The sequence below is a fragment of the Mytilus galloprovincialis genome, chromosome 8 (genome assembly GCF_965363235.1).
Source record: "Mytilus galloprovincialis chromosome 8, xbMytGall1.hap1.1, whole genome shotgun sequence".
NCBI lineage: Eukaryota > Metazoa > Mollusca > Bivalvia > Mytilida > Mytilidae > Mytilus > Mytilus galloprovincialis.
In genome coordinates, this window is record NC_134845.1 from 24833452 (window position 1) to 24856042 (window position 22591).

At 31.1% G+C, this 22591-nt stretch overlaps 2 protein-coding genes across 2 annotated transcripts in view; both read right to left on the minus strand.

The window, feature by feature from the left end:
* The window catches only part of LOC143085385 (uncharacterized), a 129796-nt gene that overhangs the window by 38015 nt on the left and 69190 nt on the right, over positions 1-22591 (minus strand). The window contains exons 23-28 of the mRNA XM_076261684.1: positions 4080-4215; positions 3647-3672; positions 2908-3049; positions 2081-2316; positions 1583-1747; positions 629-818 (exon numbers count right to left, since the gene is read on the minus strand). Coding sequence (XP_076117799.1) covers positions 629-818; positions 1583-1747; positions 2081-2316; positions 2908-3049; positions 3647-3672; positions 4080-4215 — 895 coding nt within the window. The remainder of the gene's footprint in view (positions 1-628; positions 819-1582; positions 1748-2080; positions 2317-2907; positions 3050-3646; positions 3673-4079; positions 4216-22591) is intronic.
* Positions 8163-20897, minus strand: LOC143042906 (uncharacterized). The gene is made up of 9 exons (XM_076215415.1): positions 20288-20897; positions 19311-19498; positions 16391-16457; positions 15451-15666; positions 14811-14940; positions 13618-13809; positions 11723-11893; positions 9004-9088; positions 8163-8276 (listed from the first exon to the last, which is right to left on the minus strand). The coding sequence occupies exons 1-9, from the start codon at positions 20724-20726 to the stop codon at positions 8163-8165; spliced, it is 1602 nt and encodes a 533-aa protein (XP_076071530.1). The 5' UTR covers positions 20727-20897.

Consider the following 22591-nt stretch of genomic DNA (forward strand, 5'->3'; position numbering starts at 1 on the left):
GTTTCAGAGAAGAAGATTTTTGTACAAGTTGCAAAAAATGACGAAAAGTTGTTAAAAATTGACTATAAACGGCAATAACTCCTTAAGGGGTTGACTAACAATTTTGGTCATGTAGACTTATTTGTAGGTCTTATTTTGCTGAACATTATTGCTGTTTACAGTTTATCTCTATCTATAATAGTATTCAAGATAATAACCAAAACTGCAAAATTTCCTTTAAATAACAAATTCAGGGGCAGCAACCCAACAACAGGTTGTCCGATTCGTCTAAAAATTTCAGGGAAGATAGATATTGACCTGATCAACAATTTTACCCCATGTCAGATTTGCTCTAAATGCTTTGGTTTCAAAGATATAAGCCAAAATATACATTTTACCCCTGTGTTCTATTTTTAGCCATGGCGGCCATCTTGATTGGATGGCCAGGTCATCGGACACATTTTTAAAACTAGATACCCAAAGGATGATTGTGGTCAAGTTTGGTTAAATTTGGCCCAGTAGTTTCAGAGGAGAAGATTTTTGTAAAAGTTTACGGACAACGGACGCAGGATGCCGGATGCCAAGTGATGAGAAAAGCTCACTTGACCTTTCAGGTCAGGTGAGCTAATAAAAATAATAATAATCTTACCTAAAGCATCAGGTGCTCCTACAGCATCGATGACAATATTAGGTATTATCAATATAGGATTATATGCCTCACAGTCTTTCACCTCGGTAGATATGGTTGTGTATAACTTGACATTGTTATATCCTCTTATAGAAAATCGTTTACATTTTGAAAAATCCATTGTACCATTTAATTCATATTCAAAGGATATCTGAAAAAAAACAAATTTTTGGATTCTTTATAGGATATTTAACAAGTGCTCTGTTATTGTTACTGGTTTGACCAACCTCCAGCAAAATCCAAATTAGAATTGTTATTATACACATCTTTAATAGATAACATTAATTTTGACCCCACAAAGGAACAGTTATTGTTGTATGAAGTCGATAGTTCATGTGTCACAGATTCTTGGGTAAAGTGTTAAAGATTCTGAACTAGAGGCTCCAAGGAGCATGTGTCGGTCACCTGATATGAAATATGCAAAACGTGAGTTTCAGAGATATAAGTCAAAAACTGCATTTTCCCCTTATGTTCTCTTTTTAGCCATGTCTGCCATGTTGTTTGGCAGGCAGGTTCATTGGACACATTTTTTAACTAGATATTCTTAAGTTTAGTTAAATTTGTCTCAGTAGTTTCAGAAAATAGACTTTAGTAAAATATGACGAAAATTTATGAAAAATTGTTAAATTTGACTTTAAAGGGCAATAACTCCTTCAAATCAATCATGTAGGTTGGCAGGCTGGGTCGTCAGACACATTTTTTACACTAGATACCCTTAATAATGATTGTGATCAAGTTTGGTTAAATTTGTCTCAGTAGTGTCAGAGAAGAAGATTTTTGTAAGATTACAAAAATTTGTTAAAAACTTACTATAAAGGATTATTACTCCTTAAGGGGCCAATTTACCATTTTGATGTCCAAATTATATGTATATAAACAACTAAAGGTCAGACTATGACCTCATATGAAAGTTACCTGATTTGCATTAGTTGTATAAGTGACCAGATTAGTCCATGTCATATAGGGTTTTCCGAGTACAGAGTTATCTGTGATGGCAAACTCATACTTGTCAACAGCAGCATATTTTTCTGTTGTATCTTCAATATCAGGGTCATAAAATTGAGTGAAAGACACCGATAGCTGAAAATGATAATTATTTCATAAATTAAATTACATCTACAGTAGTAAGACACAGACATGCTGAGCCTCATTAGAGAGACCAGCCATTACAATAGTGTATGCATTTATATATGTTTAATACATTTTTATATTTCAAGAAAGTTGCTTAAAATTCTATTTAAACACATAAAAACATAAAAAAATTTCATCAGATTGAATTCAATTCAATCATATTTTTGCCAAAATAACAAAATGACTGTGCATGTAAGTTTCAAACATAGTTTGTGCTAATTAAAACAAGGCTCTGTTTAAAAAGCGTAATAAGGATGTCATATTAGGATGCAACATACTAACCTTCTCAACTCCGTTTCCTTCTGTGGTATTTAGATGTTCTATGGTAATGTCTCCTGCTGTGGGAGGATTTGCTATAACCATTACACCATCTGTGTGGATAGTTTGGAAACAAATGGTTCTCGCACACAGTTTCAGTACAATACGGTATTTAATTCCTGGATCTAATGTTAGATCATCTATACTAACACCAAAAACAGTTGAATAATGGACAAAATCACGAAAAGAAGTCCACATATCTGAAAACAAATAAAAAAACATCTAAGACACAAGGCATGCTTAAGCACAGGCAATACAAATAATAAAATACATTATCTAATTGAGAAATAGCTTGAAATGTCTTAAAAAAATAATGAATTTCATCTATTAACAAGTTAAACAAGAGTATTTAGTGTGTAGGATAACAATATTTCAAAACTGTAATGCAATTATAATAAATTTTGCAGTAACTGAACATGTCTGACAAAACTAATTATCTTACCCCAAACTTTAAGATCAAATAATAGAAAAATGTTCTAATACAGCATTATAAGATACTGCCAATTTTTCATGCTAGCTATTCCATGGAAACTTCCATTTTGAAAGGGGAATTACTTCCCATTGTATATTCTATTCCACTGTCATATAAGTGAAAGGTTTATCTATCTACAAAACCAGGTGTAATCCACCATTTTATACAATAGGAAATGTCTGTACCAAGTCAAGAATATGACAGTTGTTTTCCATTTGTTTGAAGTGTTTGAGCATTTGATTTTACCATTTGACTTTCATTTTGAATTTTCCTTAGATGGAGTTCAGTATTTTTTTTATTTTACTTTTTTCCAACTTACTTCCTGTTCCAGTTCTTTTTTCTATAGCAATGTAGGCATCTCTTGTGTATGACTGTATACCTACTGGTACCGACCAGTAAGCTTTAAGAGAGCTAGTGGACATCTGAACATCAACATCATCTGCACAATATAGTCTGTTGTCCTGCATCAAAAAAACACACCATTTGAAATTAAAATGTAACAGTTTAATGTTATGAGCTATGTACCGTATAATCCAAAAATACTTTGAAAATAACTAAAACTTTGCAGTAACTTAATTATTAATTCTAAAGGAAAATAACTGTTTTGATGAGGCATTTCTAAAATTTGAGACATATATGTTATAAAACCACCTTGTATAGAACTTATAAAGTTTATTGATAACAGGTCCGACAAAAAAGTCCATCATGTTTAGAATTGACTTTAGTACAAAAATAACCCTATATTAAATAAAAATTTACAGCATTTCTATATGACCTATATTGTATATCAAACAAACACTTCCTATTCTGCAAACCAACATATTTTTGCCGATACATTATTTCTTGTTTAGAAGGTATAATTTTCACTTATTTGCAATGATTTATACAAGTGTTATTTTCTACTAGCAAAAGTAGCAAAAAAACAAATTGCTTTCAAAAACAGTTGGTTTACAATAAATCTTAATTGGTTCAAAATATGCTACAACTTCCTTGGTCCTATTAGGCAAAATTATACCAAGGCTATGTAAATTATAATTGACTTATATTTTTTAACTTACATCCTCATGATGTCCCACTGTTAAATCTGAAACAGAATAACACATGGTTATCACATTGTCATCACAAGACAAACTCTTGTTATTCTTCAAAATGAAAAAAAACAACTTTGAAAATATGATACATTAATATATAACTTTATTGGTTGTATTATTTTATATTGCATCTTCATGCAGTTCATACCATCTAATAAACAGATTGAAACATTTAAGAATTATTTGACTACTAATTTGACTACTGCTATTAGAAGAACAGTCATGGTATACCATCATTGATAGAGAAGATCATAATCCTTAATTCTGTCATTTAAGTCACACTTAGTCTCACAACATAGACCCAATAATTCTGCATGGAGAACATATTTTTTTACCTGAAAAATTATTTGACTCAGTTTATAAATTCAGACAATTGTTAAAATGAACTGATCAAACTTACCAGTCATGTTACAGGGTTTCCCATCATTGATTGTTATTCCAGATAACCCATAATTTTCTGTTACTATGGTAACACCATCAGACGACACTACTGTATTACCTGCTGAACTTATAGCAGTCACAGTAAAATAGTATGTCTGAAAAAGATGTGACAATGTTTAAAAGATTTTAAGTACCATATTTGGTCGTGTACAGTGTATAGTCTGCACTTTTTAACCTAAAATATGTAGTTTGTACAAGGGGTGTGGATTATTCACAACTGTAGAAAGTTTTAGATTTTTATAAAAAAAACAACATTTTTTTTCTTTTTAAAGTGGTACCTAACACTACAGGGAGATAATTCTGTAAAATCAGCTAAACGTTTTAAGGGGGTACCCAACACTATACCCCAAAAAAAACCTGTCGTTTAATTTTTCTTATTTTTACATCATTGATAAGTTTGGCATAGCTGAGCATTCTGTAAAAAATTTTAAGAAATTGAACCGTTGGTAAAAAATTTTTGGCCACCCAAATATGGCATAGATCACATGCTAATTCAGGTCGATTTTTGAATTTCTAAAAACATGGGTATAGGTCTATACATGTTATTTTTTTTAAAAATTTAGCCTGAATCGACAAAAGCTTAATTGAGAGCGATGAATAATGCAATTTTGAGTCGATTCATACCCTTTACTTATAGTTTTGGTGTCTAAATTAAAATTTTGGTCTGAAATAAAAAAAGGGGTCTCAGAGGAAGCAACCCAAAATGACTATGATTGGCAAAATATTTTAATCTAAAAACTTGGATTAAAAAAAAATGTGTCGTTTATTTTTTTTTAAAAACTAACCATTTGTAGTATTATATTAGTTGGTTATTCTGGCAAAAAATTAGAACAATTTAACCGTTAGAATGTTTTTAATTTAAGATTGAAATATCCCCCCCCTCCTCATTTAAAATGGCAAATTCCATTCTGAGATTACATTTAGGCCATAACTTTTTTGTTTTTTTATCTAAGCCTTATATATTTTGCATGTAGATGTATCATCAAGAAGCTAAGTATATTATAACATGATTACCTTTAAGTGACCTTCAAATTTGACCCCAAGGTCAACTTAAATATTTTTTTCATAAGAAACATGACCACAGGTTACCACTGTTTTGTCCTTTGACTTATGCCTTACATCTTTGGCATATGGGTGTATCATTATGAGGTTTATATGCCCCTTTATAATTATGACCTCCATGTGACCTTGACCCTAGACCTGTAGGAGGATAACTGTATTTTTGGCGATAAACACTTGACCTGGCTATGACTTGTCTTTGGAGGTAGGTTTGAGATATTTGTCTGTGTCATTCAAATCAATTCAATACAATTCACTTCAAATATTTATTTGAAGTTGGTATTTAGTAATATCCAACAATCTTTAATGATCTATACATATAAAACAATATAGACATATACATTATCACGACATATAAAAAAAAATCCATGCATACAAAATACATATTTTATTATTCCATGCATACAAAATATGGAAACTATCTGTTACAAGACAAAATTTACTTGCGGTTCCATACAATTTAAAATAATGGCTTAGTTTCTATTAAGGCAAATTAAACTTACAGACCAAGTACAATTAAAATGTACATGTATCTTTCAAGATTTTTAAAATTTTAAAAGCAACAAAAAAAAACAAATACAGATTCGCTGGACTGAATGAACTTCATTAGTAAATTAGTAATATTTTATAAATTCAAAAGAAAGAATAAAGTCAAAATATTGAACACCTTATCTGTTAAGACCAAAAGGTATGAGAATACATTTTTTTTATAGGAATTAATTATGATTTATTGAAGAAGTTGTATCTAGAAGACTTAGACAGATGAACATTCATTGTGATTTCTTTTGATACACAGGTAAACAAACCTTACAAAAGAAAATTAACTAGACCATCAGTACCTAAACTTTGGGACAAAACTTGAGAAAAAATCATGGGACCAGAACAAAATTAAATCTGTAGCTGTAAATAATGTCATGGTCTATATCTTCAATCATGACAAATAAAAGTATCAAGCATGATAGAAAAAAGAGTGAACTGGCATCAATAAATTGGTCATCATCCGCAACTTTTTTCCTTTCTTCCATTATCTTTAGAAATACTGTTTGATAACCATACTCAGTCATACATGAGTGAGAAAGACAGGGATTATTGTATCATAGACCAAATAAAACTAACATGAATGAGATAGAATCCATCTCTGTATGCCCCCTGAAAAGGTTCTAATGTAAAAAAAAGTGAGGAAGACTTTATTAAAGATTCTGGGTCCTGGGTACCCATCTGTGAATTACATTCTTTGACTTTAACCATTAACAAAGATATGTGGACATCATTTGAGACACAACTTCATATGTGATGCATATAAAATTATATATGAACATGGATATAATCGTGCCATATAATGTCACCCCAGGCCACTTTTAGCTGTTCTTAAGTAAAACAAAGAAAAATTTTCAAACACAAATTCAGCTATCCCACATTGACTTCAGTAATTGACCTGGATTTATGATTTAAAGATTTGCCAAATAATCATGATATTCTTTTTGACAGTGCTAAACAACCATGTGGGTACCTTTACATTACTTCAAATTATTCTCAAGTTTATTTATAATCACAGACCAGCTGATGCAAGTGAACATACATGCAAAGTATAGACTTTAAAAATCAGGAGTAGATCTTTACTACATGCATAGCATTGGATTCACAACCTTAGTTTTAACCTTATGATTTTATATAAGTATGAAACATCTTCTGGTGTTAATGAATAAACATGTGGTATGGGTTTTGCTCATACGGGAAGGCTGTACAGTAACCTGTAGCTGTAAATATCTGTGTCAGATGGTCTCTTTTGAAGAGTAATTTAATGTCTCATTGATATCATATAGCCACGTATCCTTATTTATATTTACAAGTATAATCTTTAAAATCATGACTGTAAAAAAGTCATTGAGCTGACAAAATTTGATACTGGTGGACGGACTGGTTGACAGACAGATCAAATTATGGTTGAACCATAATATCCAGGTATTCTTATTCAATGAATGACATTTTAAGTAAATAAATATATATAAGCAATAAATTCTTCATTATGTCAATGGAACTGTTATTCATTCTTCATCTTTCAGGTATTCACTGAAGGCTTTCACACTTTTCTGTGGAACTTTATGGTCTTCGAATACAAATTTTATCCCATTGCTATCTCTTGAGGCAGCCAGTTTAAGATGTTTAAGAGAAATACCCTCTTTCGCCAGTCTTACACAGATCAGCCTACTTACTGCCTTGCTCTTTAAGATATCAGAGTAAGAATCCAGACATTTGTGGTAAACAAATGCATACAAATCATCAGATTTGATGTGGTGAGCCAATTTCATTTCATATAAACTATGCAAGGATTTAACATCCTCAATAGCATTGTGAGCCAAGTAAGTTTCTCCTAAAAAATGCTTCACAAGGGTTTCCTGTTTGAAGTTAGGAATATCTGAATTTGAAACATATTTTTTGGCAACTTTCAAAGTGTCAATAAATCCTTTAACAATAGTAGAAAATGATGTAAAAAGTTTACATTCCTTTAATTTTTCACTAATTATTGGAATGTCAAAATTGCAAATATTATGTCCAATTAGAATTGGATTGTTAAATTCTTTGATGAAGGAAATAAAATCTAGCAGTGCTTTCTGTAGTGTTACAGGTTCCACTTTTTGACCTCTTACATACATTGTGTTTGTTGAATGACTATATGTTATTCCAGTTACCTTACTGGCTTCAATATTAATTTCAACTCGTGGAATAACATATCTCTGAAACTTTTTCCCATTTGTAAGTGCTGCTATTTGAGTGATGTCACTTTTTCTACCTAATCCGGTGGTTTCAAGGTCAAAGAAAACATAACTTTCAGTTCTATCTATTTTCAAAGGCGGTGGAATGTCAACTCCTTGGTCAGGGTCTTCTTGAATTGACAATTCCAACTGGTTTTCATAAGTTTTACCCTCTTTTACCAAATCTTTTCTGGAATTAATATTTCGCTTCCTTTTTTTCTGAATTCTGGTTATCTTGAATTCTTTGACTGTTTTTTTATCTTTCTTTTTTCCTTTTTTTTGTCTCGAGCTGATGCAATTGACATAGTCAATTCACCAGGAGAAAGGCTGGCTGCTTCATTAACCTGAAAGATACGAAAAACTAACATGATCCATCTATTACACCAGTACACTGTCAATTTCTTGCAAAATACCACATAAATTGGGGTCAAATGCTTATTTAATTTAGAAAGATCATATCATAAGCAACAAGTGTACTAAGTTTCAAGTTGATTGCACTTCAGCTTCATCAAAAACTGCCTTGACCAAAAACTTTAACCTGAAGTGGGCCTAACAGATGCACAGACAAACGAATGGACAGACAGACAAACGAAAGAACAGAGGCACAGACCAGAAAACATTATGCCCCTCTTCTATCGTAGGTGGGGCATAAAAACTTAGCATGTTGACCTTAATTCAGCAATCTGCATAAGATCTAATAACTGACAGAGATTTCAAAATATACACATTTGACTTTAGTAATAAATAAGCAAACAGTTTTCTGTTTCTTCTGCTATTTTTGATAATGAAAGAATATATATTTAAGTCAGATCTAATAAGTCATTGCTTGATTTATGGTTGCTTAACGTTCAGTGGAAAATATGTCATGCATGTTCAGGACGATAACAAATGAACACTGGTGGCCTCACATTCTGTAAAGTAGTTTCAGTGGATTTTATATTTATCTCCACATTCCTGGTCAACCTTCTAAAATATAAAGCTTAACACAGCCATAGTTGCGGCCTGATCACTTTTCCTAAGTCAAGCTGTCTGTGACAAAAGTTGCAGACTCGACAAAAACCAATAACTTACTTTTGACAAATAACCATATCCCTCATTTTTCTGCAGAACTGCTGCTGACAGCCTATTTTGAAGGGAACAGGATCCACCATAATGTCTGAAATAGAATGATTGATTAATTTATTTTGAAGACCATATTATTAGTTACACAGTGTGCAATTGTCCTTATAGGAGAATGTTATTGGCCCAATAAATTCAGTATAGGACAATTGAACACTGCAATGAATTTATCCTGCTTTTGTTATATGACATATTTAGACAATATATGTATAGTGTCTTGAAATATGAAATTTATTTGTATGAGGCTAAAAAACGGGAAAATGCCGCATACAAATAAATTTCATATTACAAGACACTATACGTATATTGTTTTTATACTGAAATCGAAAAAAAATATTTAAAAATGAAACAAGAGTGCACACACTGAAATGTCTCGCCTTCTTAACTAATCCTTGATACTATCTTGATAGACCTAAATATAAAGCTTTATTACAACTGTCACATAAACTCAACATTAACCAAGAAAAGGAAACATTGATCAATCAACCATGAAAATGAGGTCAAGGTCAGATGAACCATGCCAGGCAAACATGTACAGCTAACAATTCTTCAATACAACAAATATAGTTGACTTATTGCTTATAAATAAAGAAAAAAATAACAGACCAAAACACACAAACACTTAAAACTTAGCAATGGACCGTGAAAATGAGGTCAAAGTCAAATAAAACCAGCGTAACTGACATAAAGATCATAAAATATGTCCATACACCAAATATAGTTGACCTAATGCATAAAGTATTAGAAAAATAGACCAAAACTAAAAAACTTAACTTTGACCACTGAACCATAAAAAATGAGATCAAGGTCAGATGACACCTGTCAGCTAGACATGAACACCTTACAATCATTACATACACCAATTATAGTAGACCTATTGCATACAGTATAAGAAAAACAGACCAAAACACAAAAACTTAACTATAACCACTGAACCATGAAAATGAGGTCAAGGTCAGATGACACCTGTCAGCTAGACATGTACACCTTACAATCATTCCATACACCAATTATAGTAGACCTATTGCATATAGTATAAGAAAAACAGACCAAAACACAAAAACTTAACTATAACCACTGAACCATGAAAATGAGGTCAAGGTCAGATGACACCTGCCAGTTGGACATGTACACCTTACAGTCCTTCCATACACCGAATATACTAGACCTATTGCTTATAGTATCTGAGATATGGACTTGACCACGAAAACTTAACCTTGTTCACTGATCCATGAAATGAGGTCGAGGTCAAGTGAAATCTGTCTGACAGACATGAGGACCTTGCAAGGTACGCACATACCAAATATAGTTATCCAATTACTTATAATAAGAGAAAATTTAACATTACAAAAAATCTTAACTTTTTTTTCAAGTAGTCACTGAACCATGAAAATGAGGTCAAGGACATTGGACATGTGACTGACAGAAAATTCGTAACATGAGGCATCTATATACAAAGTATGAAGCATCCAGGTCTTCTACCTTCTAAAATATAAAGCTTTTGAGAAGTGAGCTTACACCGCCGCCGCCGGATCACTATCCCTATGTCGAGCTTTCTGCAACAAAAGTTGCAGGCTCGACAAAAACTATGTAACAAAAATTGTTAAAAAAAGAGTTTGGAATTTCCCTTTTGGGGTACCATTTTGGGGTATTTCCATAAGAGCGTAGTCCAGGCGGTAAAACTTTGACATATTAAGGAATTAGAAAGGGAAAATGAACTTAATTGATAACATTTGATAACCATGGTATATAAATAACCAATTTGAAGACATAAAAGTTTAAATTCATAAAAGTTTGACCATTGTTACTTTACGTTGTCATGGTCGTGACGTGACGTTGTTGATGAAATACAATAAGGAGGCGGGGCTTATAGGTTAGTTGGGGTCATTGACGTATAAAGCTTACGTTTATACGTATAGCTTTATCTGTATAGTAAAATAGCTGATTGCAGTATAATATCATATTCAAATTCAATATTAGGACAATATCAGCAAAATATATTTCAGATATTGAAACTAAAACTGTAAAAAAATAAAAATATTAGGACTATAAAGCATCTCAATTTTTTTTTTATTTGGTCAATGGTATAAGGGAGATAACTCCAATTGATGTAATTTAAAAATGTACTGAAATTTATTAGAACAATATCAACCAATCAAATTGCGAGAAATTACTCTAAATCAGGATAATGTTTTTGTGGTTATACCTTATACTTTATATTGATTAATATAAATTAAAAACAAATTAATTATGAATGCAATAACTTATATATATGATCATGAATATTCGTAAAGAGTACACACAAGCTGTAAATTACTAAACATTATAAAGTATGTACAGAAGTCAAACTATAACTATGAGTCGATTCAAACAATAAAGAAAATATTCTGTCCCACATTAAACCAAGAACATTTGTATGTTCAATTATCTCCCTTGAAATATTTCAGACATAGATTATACTTAGTCATATTCATATCATAGTCCAAATGTGTAAAGTTTCATCAGTATCAGTCCATTTGTTCAGGATAAGTTGCTCTTCGAAGACATATGGACAAACAGACAAGGTGATATATTTTTTGTTGGGGATTTTACAACAAAATGAAAAGACCCAATTTGCATACACATATTGGCATGTCATGCATTAGCTCTTTGTGAATACTGTTGTAGATACCTTGCTTTAGGTGCCTTTACTGATACAAGTTGATTAAAACTTTCATTGGCTTGTGTTGATCCTAAATCAGTTATGGATTCACTCCTACTTATCATCTTTCTGACTAAGCTGTTTAACTCCTCCTTTAATCCATCAGATGTCAGTGGTTTCCCGTTTGGCAGACTTTTGTACCTAAATTCAAATAAAAAATCAATACTGCAAGTATGACAATTAGTTTATGTAGAGTTTAAAAGTGGCTCTAAAGAGCCTGTGTTGCTCACCTTGGTCCAATGTGCATAATCAACAAAGGACACTCCCAAAACTTTTAAAACAATATATGAAAAAATTTCTGTTTTGTTGATATTTATTAATGATTGTTTAGTCTATTTAGTTTCTCTCTATCTTTCATAGTATATTAACCATATTTGACTTGTTATTTGACCGGCTCATCATTTTTTTTTAAATTCAGATTTCTATTATAATTTATCATTATTTACAGCAAATGCAAAAATGGAAAAATGGTCCCTATGGGCAATAACCCTAAATAGAAGATGTCAAACTATTTCCTTCATTGCCTCATATTAGATCTTGTATTGCTGATAATCCTCAATAATATTATAGGGTTAGTTGCATGAATATTGGAGAATATTGTCCCGAGTAGAATTTTATGTTGCACAAGCTTGCAAGTGTAATATATGTTCTATGAGGGACAATATTCCCCAATATTCATGCAATAACCCTTTTATTGTATCATTGTATAGCAATATAATATTTGAAAGTAAAATTTGGTTTAAAGTAAGATTTTGTTGTTGATGACGTCATTAATTTTTGAAGATTTATTGCACTAGTGCTATATTGTAATTTATCATATACTTAGACTAAATAACATATGATTTTTACTGTGATAATAGCATTAAATGAACGTAAATTCCATATTTTTTGAATTGGTGCTTAGCGGGCTGATATGAAAAGTTTATCACATGCTTCGATTGTTATCACATGCTTTTCCGTAACGTTATCGCATGGCATTCCAGTGATACTTGGCAAATTCCACAAAATACACCTCAAATGCTACGTATTCAATGAAAAACATTACAAAGTAGTGTACAAATCAATGATTTGGATATTAGAAAGTTAATTGTGTAAAATAATAATAAAAAAATAGATAAATAAAAAACAAACAAACAAACAAATTATTAGTAAATGCATTTTTAAAGTTTTAAACAATATAATTTTAAAATTACTTTTAAAAAATTGATTTGCCAACATGTTTATTATGTATATTTTTGTCGATTCGTCCATATTAAAATATTTTTCTTCTCTGTTTAGTCATATGATAGAAAGATTTCATATCGAATGTACTAAATTTGGGGTTCGTGAACTTTTCACTCTTTGAACTCCTATATGGGAACCACGTTAAAGGATCAATATATAATTCTTTTTTTTTTCTCCACTGTTGAAGCAAATGCGGCTCTTGTGCTGATATTGAACCTTGGGCTGATAATACATGTGATATGAAAAAAGCCATGTAATAATCTGATATTATTGCATGCTATACTTTTGGTTACTTTCTGTGGGAAATATTATATAGCTATGCAATAATGTAGGGTTATTGCATGAATATTGGGGAATATTGTCCCGAGTAGAATTTTTTATTGCACGAGCTTGCGAGTGCAATATTTGTTCTACGAGGGACAATATTTCACAATATTCATGCAATAACTCTTTTATTGTATAGCAATATAATATTTGAAAATAAAAATTGGTTTAAACTAATATTTTGTCGTTGATGACGTTATGAATTTTTAAGATTTATTGCACTAGTGCAATAATGGAATTTATTGCACGCTAACTTTTGGTTACTTTCTGTGGGAAATATTATATTGCTATACAATAAAATGAGTTATTGTGCTTACTTGAAATTTTCAGGATTTGTGTTATATGTACACCAGTCAACATCTTCACATTTTTCATGACTACCAAATACATGTGGCACAATTCTTTTCAGATTACATTTGATGTCATCTTCTGTCTCTCCTCCTTTTATTGCATACATAAAACATCTCAAAATGTACTGCCTGGTTTCATCTTTCTGTAACTCCCTGTAACTGCAATATAAATTATTAAATAAATGTGCATGCATAGAACATTAAACTGCAAGTTGCAATAACTCTTTAAAATTTATGCATATCAATGAAAATAATGTAAGTATAATAAAAAGGGGCATTTTTAAAGCTCAAAATGTCAAAGTCTGGATGTTGGAATATATAAATTTTTATCAAAGAAGCCCAAGAATTAAATTTTTTATTGAATAACAAAAAGTCAATTTTGGACCTTTTGGACTTCAATGTGGACCAGTTAGACAACAAAATATCAATAATCTAAATCCATGGTTAGATTCAGCATATTAAAGAACCCCATTTATTCAATTTCTGTTTAATTTTGGACCCCAATTTGGTGCATCTTAAAAACAGGGACCATAATTTAAAATCTATTGACATGTTCAGATTCAGCATATATAAAAGTATCCCTAGAATCAAAACTTCCAAAATCAATTCCAACCATCCTTTTGTTGTCATTAATGTTGTTTGCAATATCTGATAGATTTCTATTCACTTATAAATACTAAAATTATTGTGCAAAAACCAAATATGTTCAGACGACTACAACAACTTAAGGTGGTACCCAACACTTTCACTGAAATTAATTTGGCTCTTTTAATTTTCATAAAATTTTGACAAAGTATTTACGGCCCTTTGACAAAAATATAAAAAAATTTTAAAATTTGAACCAACCATTTTATCATAAAAAATACACTGGTTATATAGCAGTTTGACAAACACTAATTTTGATCAATGAGAAGCTTGATATATCCTTTCCAACACAACGTAATTAAAACGTTCAGCTGATTTTACAGAGTTGTCTCCCTGTAGTATCAGGTACCACCTTAATATCAAATACGCTTATCTAGCCAAAAAATGTTTTTGCGGTCACATAAAAATCTAAATTTGTACATACAAAACTTTTTTTTAAACCACATGTCTGTATTTTTAAAGGTTTGTTCTTTGTTGTTTTTTTTCCAAAATTATTGATTAACAGAAGTATATACCTTTTAGAAATATTATGCAAGCTTGTAGATATTCCCTTTTTGACATGGTTCTGGTCGTCCTTTTTTGAAATGTTGTCAAACTCAACTTGTAGTCTTGCTGTTGTTGATGCATCATTATCTGCATGCACAACTGAAACAGAACTTGAGAATATACATAAAGGACTAAAATTTAGGACCAGAAAAAAATTGGCAATTGAAATTTTCATTAAACATGACAAACATACCATATTGGGCTTTACTCATTGTTGAAGGCCGTACCGTGACCTTTAGTTGTTAATGTATGTGTCATTTTGGTCTTTTTGTGGGTCATTTGCAATCATACCACATCTTCTTCATGGTTCATGGTTCATTCTGACCTAACTTAATGTTGAATTTGTATAAAACATTCAATAGAACACCATTTCCTAAAACACATCTAGAGATGATCTTATGTAATTGCAACTGCATATTATAATAATAGTTGATGTAGTTTTTGATTGACCTAGAAATGACCTACTGGAACATGCTTAAGTTAGCTTATCAAAGATGTGAACCTGAATGGCATTGTCAAAATCACAAAGGCAACACTTTAGTGTAACACCTTTTGGCTTCATCATATAACAGAACTGTAATGATGCTTTATTGTAAAGATATTATTAACCTTTGATTTCACATCCATCATCTTTCAACCTGTGAGCCATTGTAACAGCCATGTCCGCCTCCATAGCTTTACTTGATCCATGCCAATTCAAATGGCAGTCATGGTCTGGAACAGTTTCTTTCCTGGATTGGTGGTACTCACAGGTCTTACATGCTTTACTACGTAATTCAAACGACAGTACTTTCCCAGATTCTTTTCCAATGAAGGTTGAGTGTCCTGTAGAAAGTTTAAATGTAATTATTATCCCGTACAGAAATTGCTAACAAAAGCACATGAGTTTCACATGTGAAGCACATGAGATGCACGTAAGAATTGTATGCAAATAAGTTTGCTCACATGTGCAGTTAGATAGTTTATATGTGCACAAAAAAATTCCAGAACTGATTATTATAGTCCATTCTTATGTTGTACTTTAATACCACTGTTCCAGGTTAGGGTAGGGTCAGGATCCTGATAACACGTTTAACCCACCACATTATGTATGTATCATGTCTGCCCAAGCCTGTAATTCAGTGGTTATCATTGCTTATGTGTTACATATTTGTTTTTCATTCATTTTTTTAAATGAATAAGGCCATTATTTCATTAGTTTGATTTTTTTTACATTGTCATTTCAGGGCATTTTAGAACTGACTATGTGGTATAAGCTTTACTCATTGTTGAAGGCTGTAGGGTGACCAATAGATGTTAATTTCTAATTTTTTTTGGTCTGTTATGGAGAGTTGTCTAATTGGCAATCATACCACATCTTCCTATATATTTTCTCAAACTCATTGCATTAATAAATCAGACATAACATATACAGTAACAAAAAAAAACACCATATTTAATTACTTTGTTTTGTTTCAATAAACTGGAGGTTGAAGAGTAAATTATTGCTTGATTGCTTTGATTTTTTAAGTTTGGTTTCAACTGGTTTTACTGAAAACATCATTCTTACCAGTATTACTATTGTAATTCCACCCAGAGCCTCTCTTCTGCCAACCACCATCAAAACTAGCTTCAACCTATCAAAATATAATTTTATTTCTAGTATTATATATATATATATGTTACAGTAAATAGGTGAAATTAGGAATTACACGTAATTACTAAACATTTCAGTAAATACCTGTAATTACTAGCCAATTTAGTAATTACATGTATTTACTGGTTGTTTCAGTGATTACTGGTATTCACTGATTTTTTTTGTCATTTTTACAGCTATTTACTAACTTGATATATTTGTTATAAATTAAAGATATATAATTCAAGAAACCAAATAATAAAGTAAAAAGGTAGGTATTTTAGGGCTTACTTAATTAAGGATTAAGGAATATAACACACATCAAAAGTGTATACTATTTAGTGTTTGTGAACTAATACTGGAAAATGGTTGTTTTAACAGTTTTGTAACTCCCTAAAATTCATTTTCAACATGCAAGACAATGATATCAATCCACTATTAAGAAATGCATTAAATTGTGAGAATTTTACAGGCAACTTTGTCACCTCCATATTCCATAATGCCAAATTTTGTTGAATACTCCAGACAGTTCTTAAATTCTCAGAATTTCTTTAAATCAAAATCTCCATTAGGCATACTTGCCCAATGACACAAGTTAAATTCCTTTAAGAAATAGGTTTATTTAAGACTTCTTTTGTCAGACTGTTGCGATAAAGCTGACATTCTTCACAAACAAATTTATACACTTTGATGGTGTTAAGAGTCACATTTCATATTTCTGTGTTTCTCTTTTTTATGAGTTTTTCAAGACCTCCAAACTTAAGCTTATAAACCTGCAACAAAATTTTATCATCGTTTTTATTTGTTTAAGAATCATCTTTTTGTGGATTGTATAAATCAACTAACTTGTTCATCCCTTTTGTTTTACTTTCAATGTTGTCATTCTGTTTCTTATTGTCGAAACTGCGACTATTATCGCAAAAGCGAGACATAGCAAACCATTCTGTCGTCAGTAGCGTCCACACATATTCACTATGTGGTTAAAGTTCTACTAAACCTGAACAGAAGCTTGTTTATGATCAGAAGATCATTTTCAAGAAGTAAATTTTGTAAAAGTAAAATTTATTTTTCCGTATTTTACTTATAAATGGACTCAGTTTTTATGTCAGTGAACATTACATTCACACTGTGGTTAAAGATTTTAAAATTTTAATAATTTCTCAAACTATCCTGGATTTCTACCAAGCTTGGACAGAAGCTGTATATGATCATAAGATAATACCCATAAGTAAAAAAAAATCCTTTTTCATATATTCCTTATAAATGTACTTCGTTTTTTTCCCAGTTAATATACACTCTGCAGGTTTTTTTTTAAACATTTATAAGATTTCATAAACCATCCTGGATTTTAACCAAATTTGGACAGAAGCTTCTTACAGTACTTGTCAAAAGATAGTTTCTGTAGGAAAATTTTAATATTTTTTTCCCATTTTTGTTGAGCCTGCAAGTAACAGCTAAAGTAGGCAAGATATTGGTTCCGCGAAACCTTACAATTTTAAATCTGAATACATCAGTAATATATCTCCAGCTACGCGTTGAATTGTAGGTCACATGCTTACGTTTTCATTTAGGTCCACTTATTCACTTGCAAGTGCACCAGTACCAGATTGACTGCTAAAATATTATTTCACTATATCATTTTCATTAATTATTTAACAAAATAAAAATCATATCTTATTTTTTTGTATATATCTCGTAGCTAATGCTCCTATAACAAAAAGGTACATTTTAGGCTAATCACTTTTTAATAAAAGTACTGACTGATGTTCTATAGTTGGTATTTCCATAACTTTTGATCAGCTGACCATATTACAACATTATTTTAACAGTTAGTAAATAGGTGTAAAAATTCATTTTAAAATTAGTAATTACTGGTAATAACTGGGCCGTTTCAGGAATTACTTGTATTTACTAAGTGCATTGGGGATTACATGTAATTCCTGAATTTTAGTAATTACATGTAATTCCTAATTTCACCTATTTACTGTAACATATATATATTATATCTGCCTGCATGTAAATATAATTTTAAAGAAAGTGTATCTATAGACAGACTGTAAGTCAGGGTAAATTTAATGACCATTTTATTCTTTTTATTCTTGTATAAAACATTCAATAGAACACCATTTCCTAACACACATAGACATAGGAAATCTAGAGATGATCTTATGTAATTGCAACTGCATATTATAATAATAGTTGATGTAGTTTGATGTAGTTTTTTGTGCACATATAAATATTTTATTCTTCCTAATTTTTTAAAAATTAATTGGTAGAAAGTTTTTTTAATGTAAAATGTTTCATTTATATAGTTATGGGAAGATGTGGTATGAGTGCCAATGAGACTTGTAACTCTCCATCCAAACAACGATTTATAAAAGTTTAAAAAAAATAAAATATACATGTATATATGAATCAATATACATGTATATGGTATATATTGGATATTTGTAGGAATAAAATATCTTAATAAAAAAGAGTAATTAAAATCAATTTTATAGTCTATATAAACTATATATATTAGAACAGGAACATCAAATCAGGTATATAAGTGCATACAATGTCATTATCATAAAGGAATTCTGACTAATTTTCATAAAGTGTCCATATTTTATACCCTTTGGTCTATAGTTTTGCAGTCAATATATATATATATTATATAGTAAGCTAACATGCATGAAACCTGACTGAAAACAGTTGTTAAAAGTTTGATCTTCTGTTATGCTGTAAAACAATGGTTTGGATTGGCAGAAAATACATTAAACCCCAAAAATGATGTGACACACCATGTTTCATTAAAATAAAAATTGTTTTTCTTCATTTCAAGGCATAAATTTATATTTATTAAACTTACATTATTATTGGTACTCTGTGCTTTTTCTTCTTCCTGTGCAGTTCTGCATGATGTGTTTGCAACTTCCCCAATCTGCTTACTTAACTCCTTCTCCTTCTTCCTCAGAGTGTTTTCACTGATAGATGGCAAATTACATTCAGCTAGAAAGTTTTGTAGATGGGTAGGCCCTATTCCTGCATGTATCATTCCTGAAACACATAAAGATAGTAAGAAAAAAGATATATTAAAAATGCATGTAATTTTCTCTAAACAAAGTTTTAGGTTAAGGTATGAGACATTTTTGAAGGTTTTTGAATATATTATAAATAGACATTTGGTGATTAATATACTTTTTGCACTGGATTTGCCATAAGAACAATTTAAGAAAAGAATAGGGTTGTCTGCATGTGCATGGTGTATACATTATTGTACATTTAGTTTCTGCTTTAATGATGGCATTGTGGTATTTGTATAAATCATTTGTATTCATGGTTAATGTTTGAAAAGAAATACATTTCATTTACCAAATCAAAGACATATTTTCTTAGTTAACCATGATTTAAAAATGTAATAAAAAAATATAGAGGGCCTGGTCCCTCCTATTATATAATAAAAAAATGATGCATTCTTTAAAGGGATCACTGTAGCATTACTGGAACACATGCCTCCTCTTACTGGAGCGTTAGGGGGGTGGGGTGGGGGAGGGCTTATAAAATTTTGCATGGTTTTAATTTGCATTTAATTGCAAGCTTTAACATGTTTAAGCAGGGAGGGGAATATACAACTTACAAGTACAATACATGAGTCTACAATAGAATAGAATATTTTTATTTCCCAAATTACAGGGCCCATAAAGGGCATTAAATCAGATACTATGTATCTTAAATCTGTATGAAGTACAAAGGGACTCTCTATTACTAGCTACATTTATGGAAGATTCTAGCTAAACTTGATTAGGTTTTTTATGCTAAAAATTGTATTTATAAATGTAAACCTACCTAATGCTGCTTTTGTGTTGATGTCATAACTGCCTGTTGGTCCTCTTTTTCCTGTCTGGACATCAGTGACTGTTGCACAAAGATCACATCGAATCATGATAATTCCACTTAAACCAAACAGCTTTTCTCCTACTGTATTTGACAGGTGAAGAGGGGACTTGCAGATACAGCAATACATTCCCACTGCGAGGAGATCTAATTCAACTATCCTCCTCCCCAAACCCCAAGACTGTTGTTTCCCATAAAGTGGGTCAGTGAATTCAGCCTCTGCTGCTATATCTGTGTGGTTATGAAAGTAGTTGGAGTGGTCATTGAATACTCCAACTACCTCAGGGTCCTTCTGCTTTAATTCATTTGACCATTTAAAAAAATTTGACCTCTTATTCTTTTTAACACTAGCTTTACCAAATTTGCCTGTTACATCTCTTTCCTGGTTCATTTAAGCAAAAATTTTAAACTATATATAGATTGGAATAGTACAACAATAGCCTGATCGTCTGCTCTTAGCAACAAGTAAACATTCTGATCTGGATCTTTAAAAGTCTTGCATATTGCATGTTATTTTAAAACGCTGCAATGAATTAGACCAAAGCACAAGAGTTATCTTTCTTAGGTGTTCTGTACCCCCTTAATTACATTGTTTTGTTAAGGGAATATCAGTTGAACGGCAAACGATTTAATGGCTTCTAAGTTCAAGACATTGGTCACGTGATAAAAGGTCAGAGTTTACGATTTTTTTGTAAACGTGCATGCCTCGTGGTTTTTGGACTCGTATCGTCTTATTTGTACTCGTACATTAATAAAAACCAAAGTGTTCAATTCTAGATTGAATAAGCTTTCTTATTTTATATAATTATAATAAAAAAGTATTGTTAAAATGTTATAAATTCACGAGCGAAGTGAAACTTTTTTTCTGAAAATTTGCGTAGGTCCACGGAAAATCCTTAATAAATCCTTAAATAGGTTTGGTAACGTGTTGAGAGGTATAAAATATGAAGTAAAACCATTTTTTGCTCCTAATATTACAATATCAGATCACAAAAACCCCGGATACGCAATTCTGTCAGATTATTCGTGGCGAAGCGGAGATCAAAGGGAGATAACTCGGTACGCGCATCGTAGGAAATTGCAAGTTCACAATAGTAAATATGAGTAAAATTAATGATTGCAGATCTATTTCGACGAGTTCTTGAATACCGTTCAATATTCCATGTTCCTCTACTGTTGTAACATTAAAATAGTCATGGAAGTTCAAGTTCTTACAGGTTTTTGAACACTTCCAAAGAAGACACTTACCAACATTTTATATCAGACTGACTCTCTGAAACTTACACCCTTTTAGTAGATACAAGGATACAAGATGGGTTTATCAGTCATTTGTCAGAAGAACCTGTGTAACAATAGATGCAGAAGCAGAAGATTACATTTAAACAAAAATATGGGGGAAAAAAGGAAATACATGTATATAGTCTTCAAAATTGTGACCATTACCATAGATTGAAAATAAAATCAATCTGAAGTAGCCAGAAGTACATGTACAATTTTTGTTTTATTATAGCTGCTTTAAGATACAGTTGCAGATCTCAGGGGGTCTGATGATTGGAACCTCCTCTTTTTATGGAAGATTAATGCATTTGAATGGGATCATGCATATAGTTGGAACCCTCCTTTTTATCCTTGGTTGAGAATACCACCACTTATGTTTAAAATTTTCTGGATTCACCCTGAGATAAGAAACTACATAAGTTGTACAAGTTCTGTTGCTTGCCTTAATCAAGAGAAAAAATCTGAACATTCAAAGAACCAGAAAGGGATTTAAAACATAATAATCAACACAAAGATCACTGAACAAAAGCTGTATTGTAATCTGATATATCCTGCAGTTATCATAAATCCTGTTATATGTATAAATATTTGAAGTTTTGCTTTATATTTTTTCTTCTTTCTTATATTTGAATTCAAAAGTCCTGCAACCAACTGTTAAGTGCTTGATAATCAATTATTGATTGGATAATAACATCAGCTGACCAGTAAATAAAATTTGAAAATGCTTAGTTGAAATAAAATAGTGGTATTATGTCATTAGATATACTGAATCAACTTCAAATTTAATCCAAATTCACATTTACCTGCACAAAAATGCATAGTCAATTGGACTACAAAAACCTGAGACTACTTCAATGTATAACATAGAGATTGTGGTCACCTCCCATGTTATAGTAGTCTTAAACAAAAACAAAACTGACTTCACTTAAATACAGTATGTTCAGAATTTTTTTGAAAAAGGACAAAGTTCAAAAAGAA

Coding starts and splice junctions, on each gene's coding strand:
- LOC143042906 (XM_076215415.1), bottom strand. CDS start 20,726: ATGAACCAGGAAAGAGATGTAACAGGCAAATTTGGTAAAGCTAGTGTT. Junction 14,941..15,450: donor TGATGGATGTGAAATCAAAG/GTTAATAATATC, acceptor GTTCTGTTTCAG/TTGTGCATGCAGATAATGAT. Junction 13,810..14,810: donor TTGCATAATATTTCTAAAAG/GTATATACTTCT, acceptor TTTATATTGCAG/TTACAGGGAGTTACAGAAAG.